The sequence below is a fragment of the Leucoraja erinacea genome, chromosome 17 (assembly GCF_028641065.1).
Source record: "Leucoraja erinacea ecotype New England chromosome 17, Leri_hhj_1, whole genome shotgun sequence".
Lineage (NCBI taxonomy): Eukaryota > Metazoa > Chordata > Chondrichthyes > Rajiformes > Rajidae > Leucoraja > Leucoraja erinaceus.
Window position 1 is genome coordinate 36612492 of NC_073393.1, and position 15019 is coordinate 36627510.

A 15019-nucleotide genomic window follows, 5' to 3' on the forward strand; every position below is an offset into this window, starting at 1 on the left:
GTTGTTCAGTGGGACAGGCAGTATCTCTGAAGAGCAGGAATGGGTGATGTTTCAGGTCGAGACCCTTCTTCAGACTCTGAAGAATGATCTCAACCCGAAACGTTGCCCATTCCTTCTCTCCAGAAATGCTGCCTGTTCCGCTGAGTTACTTCAGCATTTTGTGTATCTTCAGTGTAAACCAGCTTCTGCAGTTCCTTCATACACAGTCAGTGCCGTTTCCTAGTTTAAGAAGGAAAGTAGAGAAAATCCACAAAATTCTACATTCTATATATATATATTTGTTGATTAACATTATTTTTTTCAAATATATATATATATATATATATTTGAAAAAAATAATGTTAATCAACAAATGGAATTTCCCCCAAATCCCTTAAATTAACAAGAAAGGTATCATGCCAGAGGAGGTAGTTGCGGTAGGTACCATCGCAATGTTTAAGAAACATTTAGACAGGTACATGGATGGAAAGTTTAGGTTTAGAGTTTCCATGCTGTACGACTCTCTCTAACTCTCTAATGATGTTAAACTGAAATTCCAACCAATATCACCTGCACATGTCATTCAAAGATACTTTAAAAAAAAAAAAATCAGGGAGACCAGAACCAACCAGGAGAAATATAGTCTGATCCCGCCAGTCAACTCCGTCTTGGACCTTGCTGCTTTTGATTACATACTCTATACCTCCAGTGTACTCTCAAATTGCCTTAAATGAATGTTCCTCGGAATTTAGTTAAGTGACTTTAGTAAAGGAAAGAGTAAAAATGGCAGACACAGGGAACTGCAGATGCTGCTTTATAAAAAAAAGGCAAAGTACTGGAATAATTCAGTATGTCAGGCAGTAACTGGAGAACATGAATATAACCATATAACAATTACAGCACGGAAACAGGCCATCTCGGCCCTACAAGTCCGTGCCGCACATCTTTTTTCCCTTAGTCCCACCTGCCTGCACTCATACCATAACCCTCCATTCCCTTCTCATCGATATGCCTATCCAATTTATTTTTAAATGATACCAACGAACCTGCCTCCACCACTTCCACTGGAAGCTCATTCCACACCGCTACCACTCTCTGAGTAAAGAAGTTCCCCCTCATGTTACCCATAAACTTCTGTCCCTTAATTCTGAAGTCATGTCCTCTTGTTTGAATCTTCCCTATTCTCAAAGGGAAAAGCTGATCCACATCAACTCTGTCTATTCCTCTCATCATTTTAAAGACCTCTATCAAGTCCCCCCTTAACCTTCTGTGCTCCAGAGAATAAAGACCTAACTTATTCAACCTTTCTCTGTAACTTAGTTGTTGAAACCCAGGCAACATTCTAGTAAATCTCCTCTGTACTCTCTCTATTTTGTTGACATCCTTCCTATAATTGGGCGACTAAAATTGTACACCATACTCCAGATTTGGTCTCACCAATGCCTTGTACAATTTTAACATTACATCCCAGCTTCTATACTCAATGGGATGTTAATGGTCAGAACCCTTCCTCAGACACTTGCTCTGACATTTTTGCACAGTCCAGAGTATTGGGAACTATTATCTTGCATAAAAAACCCCAACTTGCTTAACATTTCAAAAGGCATTAAATAGAGGCCAGTGAAAATTAATTTAATGCTGTTAAAATCAGAATGCCACAACCAAGTTTCATGTATTATGACCTGTCGCACCCCTCCCCGGAGCAGAATGGCAAAGGAGGTTACAGTTTTTGGAGGGTGCACATTTCCAGTAACCTCAATTGTTGCACATTGGTCTCTAAAGGGGCAATATAAAAATTGAAAATAGTCTTTTGCAGAAAGCTGGTGTTGTCATGCTGCCCACATAGGCATGAAAACAGGTGCATGCAACGAGTAAATACATTCTCCATGGACACTGGTGTGTTAAATACACTTAATCATGCAAATGAAAGGATAATCATAGGTGAAGGATGAGTAAGGCCATATAGGGCATCACATTATCTTTTCAGATGTATAGTAAATTAAGGGGCAGGTTTAGATCAGTAAATGCATAAAAAGTATAACTGCCTCCTATTACATTGCTTAATCTAGTAAGATAATAACATTTTTAAAAGCATTAAGTAGTCATGTTGAAATTGACTCTGACTTCCCAGGCCACCTATTTATCCTTGTTAGCTGTCCTTAGTACCTTTTGTCTATTACATGGAAGACCTCCTTCCTCAGTAAAATCTTTTGAAGCATGCTTCAATATCAGCATTCACAAAGGAAATAGAAAGTGGGCTATATGGATGTTGCCTCTGTTCCTTTCACCTGCTCTCTGACATTTTAAGATACAAACTGTTTTTCTTATTAAGTCTTGTCACAGTAGAAGGCATAGCCTATCCCTGGACCTTGGCTGAATTATGCATATCTTACCTAGCCTTCCATCTGTAGGGATTAAGGTGGGGGTACGTTTTTTTAAAACCAATAGACATATATAACAGACATCTTCAGTAAACAAAATTAATTCAATGAGATTCCCCTGCAAATTATGTTGAAAGTAGGTTTTGCTGAGCTAAAGAAATTGTAACAAAGAAAGCTCTCTGACCCAGTCACAATGCATCAACTAACTGACGATCCATTTTTTCCTATTCCTCCCATTAACTAAATTTTCTAAACCCTTTGTTTTTTTATGAGTATTTTAAAATTTATCAATAGAAAATATTCTGTACGTTTTTCCTTTCCACTTACATAGATACATAAACAATAGGAGCAGGAGTAGGCCATTCGGCCCTTCGAGCCAGCACCGCCATTCAATGTGATCATGGCTGCTCATCCACAATCAGTACTCCATTCCTGCCTTCTCCTCATACCCCTTGATTCCGCTAGCCCAAAGAGCTCTTTCTAATTCTCTTTTGAATGCATCCAATGAATCGGCCTCCACTGCCTTCTGAGGCAGAGAATTCCACAAATTCACAACTCTGTGTGAAAATGTTTTTCCTCATTTCAGTTCTAAATGGCCTACCCCTTATTCTTAAACTGTGGGCCCTGGTTCTGGACTCCCCCAACATCGGGAACATGTTTCCTGGATCTAGCTTGTCCAAACCCCTAATAATTTTATATGATCCCCTCTCATTCTTGTAAATTCCAGTGTCGTTACATGTGTAGAGAGGGATTGATCCCCCCTGGTCTATTTAATATATACATATGTAGTGCCTTGTACATCTCAGTATATACATGTTCTTAAACCAGCAAAAACCATGTGATTTCCATTCTCAAAAAAATAAATCTTTCTGGTTATTAATTTGGCTGAGACAAATAAAGAAATCAACTTCCATGATCAAAATTATTCATAATGTGCAATACACCAGGCAAATGTTTGCAGTTATGATTTACCTATTCCTGGTGTTCTCTCGGCAAATCTATTCTGTACCGTGTACAAGGCTGTAGTAAACTGGACACCAGGCACTGCATATGCTGGCTTTAAAAAAAAAAAGACCCAATGTGCTGGAGTAACTCAGCTGGTCATGCATCTCAGGAGAACATAGACATGTGATGATTCGGATCTGAAGAAGGGTCCGACCCCAAAACATTGCCTATCCACATTCTCCAGACATGCTGCCTGACCCGCTGAGCTACTCCAGCACTTTGTGTCTTGTCCTGTAGGAAACTACTAGAATAGAGCTTTACAACTGTACACGGTATTCTCACAAAAAGTACTTAGTCTGATATTTTCTACGGACAAAAAAATATTAAAGTCAGTGACAATGAAACATACTGCAATATGGCTATGGCTAAATTATGGCTATATCTACATTAATCCTTGTCTACAGATATTCTGACAGACTACTTAGAAAAGCATTAGAAATTAGGATACGAGTATGAGAGATAGTTGGCTGTCTATGTATGTTGGTTTTATGGGCTTTTAGGGATTTAATGTAATGGATAAGGGATGATTTGAGAAATGTTGAAGGAAGAAAAATTAGTTTTTTTTTAAATGCTGTGCAATTTGAATAGAACTTTTACCCAGAGGAAATCACAACTGTGATCATGCTGCAGTGATTATGCTGCATGGCACTAATGGGAATATTGACTGCATTCTTCCATGTGTCAATCACCCTTTGCCCCAGACATTATTTTAGTATCCGGAGCACACAGGGTGATGTCCCTAACATGTATTCTTTTATTTCTTTTTGAGCATACTAAAGGACATTTCACTATACCGTAGTGCACTTCTTACCACATGGAGCAACATTACCAGCCTAGCACTACAGCAAACTGGAAGATTTTCAGGATGCGTGTATTACTTAGATCCTTGCGGGCATCACTATTGCACCAAAAGGACATTGTCTTCTACATGTATATATGCCCTTCTCCAGCCAAACATCTGAGCGATCTGAATTTACATTATCCTCATCCTTTTGCTTCTCCAAAACAATATGTGATAATTCCCTCCCCTAAACACTGTCATTAACACTGCTGCCCCTCTGATGTTGACTACCAACCCACCACTACCTACTTGGGTATCTTTGAATTTCAGTAGGATCTTGATCAGTTGGGCAAGTAGACTGGGGAATGGTTAATGCAGATGCGATGTGTTGCATTTTAAGAAGTCAAACCAGGACAGGACTTTCACAGTGAATGGCAGGGCTCTGGGGAGGGTTGCCGAGCAGAGGCATCAAGGGATACAGGTACATATTTCCAAGAAAGTGGCATCACAGGTAAATAGAGTGGTCAAGAAAGCTTTTGGTGCATTGGCTGTCATCAGGCAAGGTATTGAGTATAGAAGCTGGAATGTTATGTTACAGTTGTACGAGATGTTGGTGAGACCGCATTTGGAGTATTGTGTTGATTCTTGGTTACCCTGCTATAGGAAGGATGGGGCAGAATGGCAATACATTGTCTGCTACAAAGGTATCAAATGCTTAACATCCAAGGCAGGGCCAATAATTGAACAACCATTTGAGCCTGAAGCTACAGAGTTCTAGTGCACTGTCTTGGGTGCCCTAATATTTCTGGGCATTTGTGTTCTTTTATCTAAAACAGTGTAAACATGATCCTAGTCCAATAGGCATTCAACTGTCACCATAGTACATAAGTCAATGTTTTCTGAACAAATGTATTTACAATGAACACCATAAGAAAATGTGACGAATGACATAGGAAAAGACAGACTGGTCCATCAGATCAGCCATTATAACTAAACATCATGGGCTGAATCCAGGCTTGCAATCTCTTAGGATCACACAAAAACAGATGCAAAGTTTGGATGCTGCGAAATTCCTCTCCAAATCCTTCAAATGTTCATGAGTTGCAGAATACAAATGTAGCCATGAGTTTTATGGCTAAACATCCCAAATACATTTGTGCACTACATCATCAACATAAGGCGATAACTTGTCCATTTCCCTTTTAAAGGCTTAGGAAATACTTGTGTTCACTATATGACTAATCAACATGTTCTAGAACCTCTGGCCCTCTGCAAAAAAAACCGTATGCAAATATAATTTACATATCTGTTCTTAATTCAAATCTATTGCAGTTTTAATTAAGTTAACATCAGTCTGAAGAAGGGTCTCGACCCGAAATGTCACCTATTCCTTCATTCCATAGATGCTGCCTCACCAGCATTTTTGTCTACCTTCGATTTTTCCAGCATCTGCAGTTCTTTGTTAAACAAATATTTAAATTAATCACTTTTGTGAATAAATGGAGGGAGGGGGGTACGTGGGCACAGAATGGACGTATTCTCAGTAACTCCAACCAATGACTTTTGAAGGGACATGATCACACTCTTTGTTTTGTATTGGGTAGAACTTGCCTAAACATCCTAATATTCTGTTTACTTTTACTTTTTAATTTCACTCTGATTCCAAACATTTTAGAGATTCATGCACTGCATACTTAGTTCCCTTTTCCGTTCAACACATTTTAATTTGGAAATCAACATGGTAAACATCAGCACATTACAAAATGAAAATATAATATGTTTACTATTAAAAATGATTAATACAAGTGATGCATTCATATCACATTGCACCTTATTCTTTGCAATGTTTTGCAGCAAAACTAGGGAAATGTACATCAAGTATATTTCTGGAATTAGTTATAAGAACAATATGTTATCTGTTGGATTGGCTATAATTCAAAGCCCTTGAAATATTAAAATGTTAAAGTCTAGTGACTAGGATAAGGGGTCAATGCTGTAATTATACCAGACAGACTATGTAAGCTAATATATTCTTGCTGATACAGCTTTTAGGCAATATTGGCTAGGGCTCTGGGAAAATGTGTTCTTCTTTGAATAGAATTGCAGGTTTTTTAAGAGCCATCATAACAAACAGTATGCTCCTGATTTCTGTGTTTCTGTGATCACTTCCCTTTGCAAAGAGGTTGAAAACCAGTGGTCAAATTTTAATTAGCAGAAGGTTTGAGGGGAGATGTGGGATGGTGAGGATCTGGAGAGGTAGCAGAGGCAGAAACTCTATTCAATTTAAAAGATTAATTTGACCTAAACAGTTACAGGCCAAGGGCTGAAAAGTGAGATTTGGCTGGATTGCAGTTCTTAAGACACCCCTCATACTATGGTTTAAATGGCCTTCTCTGCCTTAAAGTTCTTTCACATTAATTAAAAATATCATAGAAACATAGAAACATAGAAATTAGGTGCAGTAGGCCATTCGGCCCTTCGAGCCTGCACCGCCATTCAATATGATCATGGCTGATCATCCAACTCAGTATCCCGTACCTGCCTTCTCTCCATACCCCCTGATCCCCTTAGCCACAAGGGCCACATCTAACTCCCTCTTAAATATAGCCAATGAACTGGCCTCAACTACCCTCTGTGGCAGAGAGTTCCAGAGATTCACCACTCTCTGCGTGAAAAAAGTTCTTCTCATCTCGGTTTTAAAGGATTTCCCCTTTATCCTTAAGCTGTAACCCCTTGTCCTGGACTTCCCTAACATTGGGAACAATCTTCCTGCATCTAGCCTGTCCAACCCCTTAAGAATTTTGTAAGTTTCTATAAGATCCCCTCTCAATCTTCTAAATTCTATCAATTTAGAAATTGCCTGAACCTGTTACCTAAACGTTATTAAAAATTAGTAAACTGTCCAGACTTTATGACAGCATCTGACCCATCTTTATTGGACTATTTGGATGTAGCTAATCATGAATATCATTATAATATGGTGTTGGTAGGTAAAACATCTGTGCTATTTCAGAAAATGTATTACTCAAAATTTCGTGCTTTTTGTTATGATAAAGAGACTAAATTTGCATGTTATCTTTAATCATGACAGTTCAGAGAAATCTTAATCTTTCAAATTAACCTCATTAAACCAAAGAATTTGAATGAGGCAGTTGTGAAACATTTGCCTAGAAATTCAGTTGCAAAATTCTGTTCTTTTTCACGGCTATACATTTGAAAATGGATGTTCCTTTTTCAACATAAAATACAATAACCACTGGTCAACTTCATACCTCGAGCGCATCTTCACCAAAGGGCAGATCAATGATTTGGATGTAGAGAACGTGATTAGTAAGTTTGCAGATGACACTAAAGTGGCTGGTATCGTAGATAGCGAAGATGGTTATCAAACATTACTGCAGGATCTTGATTAATTGGGCAAGTGGGCTGAGGAATGGTTAATGGAGTTTATTGTAGGTAAGGGCTTGGGTTACATTGTGTGAAGTCAAACCAGGACAGGACCTGCTATAGGAAGAATGTGGTTAACCTGCAAAGAGTGCAGAGAAGATTTATGAGGATGTTGCCAGACTTGAGGGCCTGAGCTATAGGAAGAGGTTGAGCAGGCTAGGACTTTATTCTATGACATGTAGGAGGATGAGGAGTGATGTTATAGAGATGTGTAAGATTATGAGGTGAATAGAATGGGTTTATGCACTGTCTGTTACCCAGTATAGTGGAATCAAGAACCAGGGAAACATAGGTTTAAGGTGAGTGCGGAAATATTGAATAGTAACCTGATTGGCAACTTTTTGAACTGCCATTGAGGAGATAGTTGAGGCAGGTACTATAGCAACATTTAAACAACATTAATAGGAAAGATTTAGAGTGATAGGTGGGACTAGGGTGGATGGGGTATCTTGAAACAGCATGGGTAAGTTGGGCTGAAGGGCCTGCTTCCATGCTGTATGACTCCATTACAGCACCTCTACCCATCCCTTGCCCATGATCATTCATTTTCACAAAAGTTGGTGGTGTTGGGAATAGCATATAATACTGTCTTAGGCCACACCAAGATATTGATCAGACAGAGAGCTTGGCATAGAATTAGTTAGCTGAAATGTAATGAGAACAGATGCACGGTAAAGCATTTTGGAAAGTCGAATCGAGGAAGGACAAATACAGTAAAGATAGTGCCCGAAAGAATGCTGATGAACAGAGGGACATTGGGGTTCAAGTCAATTGTTGCCTGAAAGAGGCAACACTTGTGGATCGGGTGGTGAAGGCAGCGCATGCCTTCTAGATCGAGGCATAGAATATCAATGTTGTGATGTTATATTGCATTGTTACAGACTCTAGTTAGAAGTATCTTGGAGTATGGCGTGCAATTCTGGTTGCCACATTACAGGAAGGACGAGGTTGCACCACAGACAATGCGGATGAGATTCACCATGTTGTTGCCTGGATGAAAGGACTTCAGTTATGTGGGGAATTTAGACAGGCTGGGTTTGTTTTATCTGGAATGAAGGAGGATGAGGGGTGACGTGATAGAGATAAATACGATTATAAGAGGTATACATAGCTTAGTCACAATATTTTTTTCCATGATAAGAGGATTAATTTCCAAAAATAAGAGGGTATAGATTTAAGGTCAGAGTTTAGTTTTAGTTTAGTTTAGAGATACAGTGCAGAATCAGGTCCTTCGGCCCATCGAGTCAGCAGCAGCCAGCGATCCCCGCACATTGACACTACCCGACACACAGTAGGGACAATGCTTTTTACATTTATACAATTTTACCAAGCCAAACCTGTACATCTTTGGAGTGTGGGAGTAAACCGAAGATCTCGGAGAAAACCAACACAGGTCATGGGGAGAACGTACAAACACCGTACAGACAGCAACCACAGTCAGGATCGAACCCGGGTCTCTAGCGCTGTAAGGCAGTAGTTCTACCACTACGCCATCGTACCGCCCATAGTCATAGAGTTATGTAGCACAGAAACAAGCCCTTGAATCCAAATCATCCAAGCTGACCAAAATTCCCCATCCAAGCTATTTTTGTTTGTTTAGAGAACGTACAAACTCCGCACAGATAGTATTCATAGTCAGGATCGAACCCGGTTCTCTGGCGGTGTAAGGAAAACAACTCTGCCGCTGCACTACTGTGCCACACCTTTGTTTGTGTTTTGCTCATATCCCTCTTAACCTTTCCTTTCTATGTACCTGTCTTAAATGTTGTTATTGTACCTGCCTAACTACTTCCTCTGGCAGCTCAATCCATATATCCACCCCTCAGTGTGAAAAAGTTACCTCTCAGATCACCCCTCAGTTTCCTACACACCAAGGAATGAAGTCCTAGCCTGCCCAACCTCTCCCTGTAGCTCAGACTCTCGAGTTCTGGAAACATCCTTGTAAGTCTGCCAGAGCTATCTCTTGCCCCCTTTTTGTCCTTCTTACTTCCTGCTAAAGTATGCTCCACAATCCCTTATACTCCTCCAGGGATACACCTAATCCCAGCTGCCTGGATCGGACCCATTCATCATCCAGGGTCCCTTTACGCCCCCTTGCTCTTCACTCTAACGGGAATGTGCGGACTTTGAACCTGAAGGGGGTGGGATTTTAGAGGAAATCCGAGGAGAAAGTCTTGTTTTATACAGAATTGTTGATATCTGGAAATCTCCAGGAGGTGGAGGAGTCATTCACAATCCCTGTAAGAGAGACATAGACAGGCACTTAAATGTGCAAGGCTAGAAGGGGCATGTGTGGAGAGGGTGGCGGATTTCCGCTTCCTGGGAATCCATATTGAGGAGGACCTGACGTGGAGTGTGAACACCTCTGCGCTGCTGAAAAAGGTCCAGCAGAGACTGCACTTCCTGAGGGTGCTCAGGAAGAATAACATCACTCAGAGACTGCTGCTGTCCTTTTATCGGTGCTCCATTGAGAGCATCCTAACATACTGTGTATGCGTGTGGTACACCAGCTGCACAGCGGCTCAGAGGAAAGCGCTCCAGAGGGCCATTGACAACGCCCAGAGGATTTTTGGCTGCCCTCTCCTTACCTTGGAGGACTTACACAGTTCCCGCTGCATCAAAAAATCCCAGAGTATTATAAAGGACATTTCCCACCCCGGACACTCCCTGTTTGAACTGTTGCCGTCAGGCAGACGGTACAGATCTACAAGGACAAGGGCAAACAGACTTAAAAACAGTTTTTACCCCACTGCTATAAAGGCACTAAATGTAGACTGTGGTACACTGAAATCGACAGAAGGATGTAGGGTTGGGTGTTTATGCGTGCTATTTTCATGATATTTATTTTAGTTGTTTATCTTTTTTAAAATATTTTACCCTGTATGTATCGTTAGCTTTTAGAAATGTTTGAATGGTGCACTGACTGGCTGACATTTTAAAATTTTGTTGTACATGGTTCATGTTACAATGACAATAAATAAACTATTCTATTCTATTCTTGAATGGGCAAATAGCATTAGGCTAGATGGGCAAAAATATCAGCAAACATGAGGTGGGTTGAAAGGCTCATTTGTGCACTGTACAACTTTATGACTCCATTATAGGCTCCATCTTTATCTGTTCTTACAACAATTTTCGGTGTACCACAATTTATTGATCATAATTTGAGCAGAATAATTATGTTTTCATTTGTAAAATTTTTGTAATTAGCCAAGAATAAATGCATGGTCATTGGTGCTGAGATCACCTAATATTGGCACCAATTTGATTCTGCGAATCCTGAATTTTTGCTGGTGTGGGTATTTGACTGGGCCAATATGGATCATAGATTTCATTTGGACATTTGTCAGATCTCAATGTATAGTGTCAGTACCAAAATTTCATATCATCTGATTAATGGCTTTAATTAAGAAAATAACTCAACCATGCAAGGAATACAACATGGGAACCCCTGTTTTCTTGCTGCACAGGTAATCTTTCTAAATTTGCACTCAATATTCATCTTTCAGGCGGAAGAGACTAAGTTGCAGCTAGAAGAGGTGGATGCCGAAGTGAAAACCATGAAAACCAAATATAATCTTGCGATGAATGAGGTATGAACAACAAATTGGCACTTAGAAAATCAGAATATACATTTGGTATGTGGTTCTCTGTTATCATTTATAATAATTGTGGGTGAATTTAGTCTCCTTTTTGCTGTAGCAGAGAAGGAAATAATTGGGTATTTGATGAAACAAAGGTTTTCATGTATTCTGATAACGATTAATGCTCTGTGCTCCTCATTGTCTTGTCCAGCTGTCTGGTCTGATCTGTCTCCTAGACAGTCATTGCATTAAGAGTCAGTTTTAATGTCTGGTAAGCATTGTAAATTTCTAACGATCCTTATTTTGAAATTATACAGCTTGTACGCCATAGTGTTACGCAGGTGTAAACACATAGTCAAAGAGAGCCACCAACTGGTTGTTTGTAATACTGCAATAATGCGTTAATTCCTTTTTAAACCCCTTTTTACCTTGGATGTTAAATTTGGTGTGCAGATCCAAGTAGATCTTTTCTTCAGATTCATGATTAGAAGGGAGGATTATATGTGAAATTTTCTCTATTCTCACATTTCTGATTGTCATAAGCTTCTTCCAGTTTGGGTGATAACCACAAGGAATTAGAATTGTGAATACAACAATAGATAGTAGCTTTGGTTGAGAATTTGCTTCTGTCCGATTGTTTTTTTAATTTGTAGATGCATTATGTGTTAAGATACTCCATTAATTCAAGTTGGTGTTTTATAACCTGATTGCTTTAATTTAAATTGTTCATAATATGTTCAAATTTTCAATAATTATGATATACAAAGGCATATTCATGCATTTTTCACAGACAAAATCCATACTGCAACCTATCACCATCGTCATTGCTTGCAAATTCAAACTGTTCACAATTTTCTCAAAGCACCAGAGCTTGCTGTGCATAATTCCTCAATTTGCTAATGATTAATTTCACTCAGTGTAGTCCCAGAGTGAAAGAACATTTTTGCACATTTCAAAATGGAATCTACATACAAAGATGTCATGGAGAAATGAAAGACAAAAAAAAAGAAATAATGGCCTGGATTTTCTGGTCATTGGCAAATTTACAGACTTTGAATGTTGACCTCGAATAAACGTGTCCACAATAAATCAGTCAGGCTCATGTCTCGATGCAATTTGCCATTGGGCACCAACTGTAAAGGTTCTGTGGCATATAGCAACAGTGGCATCTTAGAAAATACAAAATAAATCAAACACAAGTTTTATTTCACATATATATATATTGCAGCAAAATAAAAGGTGGGTGGGGGGGGATGCAGCATTAAAATACATCATAGACTTTAAAGAAACATTGGCGATTTACTGTTGTACAAATAATGTTATCCTGAGGGATAAACAATGCATGCACTAAAAAAAATTAGGCCAAAGACATTATTCAACAATACTTGTGTCTTAGTATGAAAAACTCAGTTTCATCTCAATTAACTGGGCTTCAATGATTTTTACAGCACGAATAGTGCATTAAAGAATGAAGAGCATGTCAATCACAGGTTCTGTGTAGCAAGCAGCTGTGGTCTGCAACAGCGTACCCTGTGGAGGAGCAGCATATTATCGTTAGCAGCTGATTTGCAGTATTTTAACTGTGTATATGCTGGAAATTGCTCCTGGTTTTACAGTATAATCGTGGCAGACACCGGCAGCTTCAGTCGTTGCAATAATAAACCCCAAGTAGCAGTTTTTTTTTCCTGAGATGTTTGATTTGTATTCAGCCCACTTTGTCGAGGACCGTTTATTGCTGAGCGCGTATACATAAATGCCTTGGGTACCAACAGCGTCGGCACGGGAGGAATTGCCTAGTAGCAGCTCTACTTGGGTGATTTTCCATAAATGTAGGGTTTGAAAAATGGAAAGCCATTCTTCCATTTTGATGCAATGCTTGTTCACGCTTATATAACTGATCCACTGATGATGGAGATCAGGCAAATCATTATTCAAGAATGTTCATATTTTACCTGGATGCTCCACCTTGTGTAATTATTTATTTGCATCGATTAGATTTCAAAATCAAACCCCTCTGCATTTAAGCTTCTAAAGAAAGCACTTTATCTTAATAACTCGCAGCCTTTTATTGAAGGGAATGTTAATTTTACCTCACCAGCCATTCAGTGTATTATGAAAAGGTTACCTTTCCTACTGTTAAAAGCTTGTTCAGCAAATATGTGGTATTATTGTATGTTTTGCATCACAAATCAACACCAAATTTGCAGATAGGTACCATCGAGCTTACAAATTGTAAAGAATAAGTTGGATGGTGAAGGCTGGCTCGAAACAATTTTGCAGCCATTAGGTTTAAGAAACCAGGCTGCATGGTGAACAATTTACATTTCCTGCCAGTAACATTGTTGCAAAAGCAAAATACTGTAGATGCTAGAAATAACAGCTTAGTGCTGGAAATACTCAGCAAGTCAGACAGAGTGTTTAAGAAAGAACTGCAGATGCCGGAAATATCAAAGGTAGACAAAAAGCTGGAGAAACTCAGTGGGTGAAGCAGCATCTGTGGAGCGAAGGAATGGGTGATGTTTCGGGTCGAGACCCTTCTTCAGACATTTTTTTTTAGTTCCATGAGCTTTCATCTTGTGCTCTGAGTTATCAATTACATTTTCTCATTCCACATGTCTGGCATCCTGAGTATTTCTAGCATTTCCATTTTATTTTAATTTCTGTCAGGCAGTATTCCTGCGTGGGCAGGGCTTTCATGATAGTTTGTGATAAATGTTCCACACTAATTCCAATTTAGATCCTGTACAATACTTACATAATTAACGTTACTTAACCTCGAAGGAAGGGAAATGCTGCTCAAGATCTCCCTGGCAAATTTTCCCCACAAAGCATGAAAGTATCGATTTGATCATTCATTCATTTGTTGTTTGATGTACACAATGTGGCTGACCAAAAAGAAAATCACGTAAATTGATGGTTTACAAACAAACGTAGTTTTAGCTCTAATGTGCTTCTGGACAGTTTTATGTTAAAGTGGTACATTGCAGTCTGTAATTTATAAGGTGATTAATTTGCAAATGATGAATACAACATTCTTCAGTGCACAAACATCTTTGATATGATTCCATGGCTGTTTGTTTTACTGGAATTGTTTATTGCACTTTCTTTACACTCAACTATATAAATACCGCCAACTCCAACTCTTGCTCTCGCTGCAGCAGAACAGGCAACCTTTGTGACTGGGTAATTTTTTTCATATTCTTAACCGGCGTCAATAGACAATAGATAATAGACAATAGGTGCAGGAGTAGGTCATTTGCCTCTTCAAGCCAGCTCCGCCATTCAATGTGATCATGGCTGATCATCCACAATCAGTACTCCGTTCTTGCCTTCTCCCCATATCCCATGACTGCTATTTTTAAGAGCCCTATCTAGCTCTCTCTTGAAAGTATCCAGAGAACCGGCCTCCACCGCCCTCTGAGGTAGAGAATTCCACAGACTCACAACTCTATGTGAAAAAGTGTTTCCTCATCTCCATTCTAAACGGCGTAACCCTTATTCTTAAACTGTGGCCCCTGGTTCTGAAATCCCCCAACATCGGGAACATGTTTCCTACTCAAACCCTTAATAATCTTATATCTATACTATTCCGGTTTGCTTTATTTTTTAAATTTGCGCAAAAACGGTACCCTATATTGCTAGGACTTTTTCGCCACATTACTCACCGTTCTCCTCTGCTACAAGCGCACTAAGTTTTGTTCCAATCGGTGGAAGATTACAAAAGTTATGAAGATAGAAAAAATCGTGAGATCAGCAGATTGGCCTTCTCGTCTGTCCGTCACCATGAAGATAACGCCCCTTCGGGCACCCGCTGGAGAATGAAAATCCCGGAGGCGGGGCTG

General features: G+C 39.4%; 1 protein-coding gene across 1 annotated transcript in view; it reads left to right on the forward strand.

Annotated features, from left to right (window-relative positions):
* LOC129705407 (putative leucine-rich repeat-containing protein DDB_G0290503) overlaps positions 1 to 15019 on the forward strand; it is a 558220-nt gene that overhangs the window by 261516 nt on the left and 281685 nt on the right. Inside the window, exon 14 of the mRNA XM_055648958.1 lies at positions 11103 to 11186. Coding sequence (XP_055504933.1) covers positions 11103 to 11186 — 84 coding nt within the window. The remainder of the gene's footprint in view (positions 1 to 11102; positions 11187 to 15019) is intronic.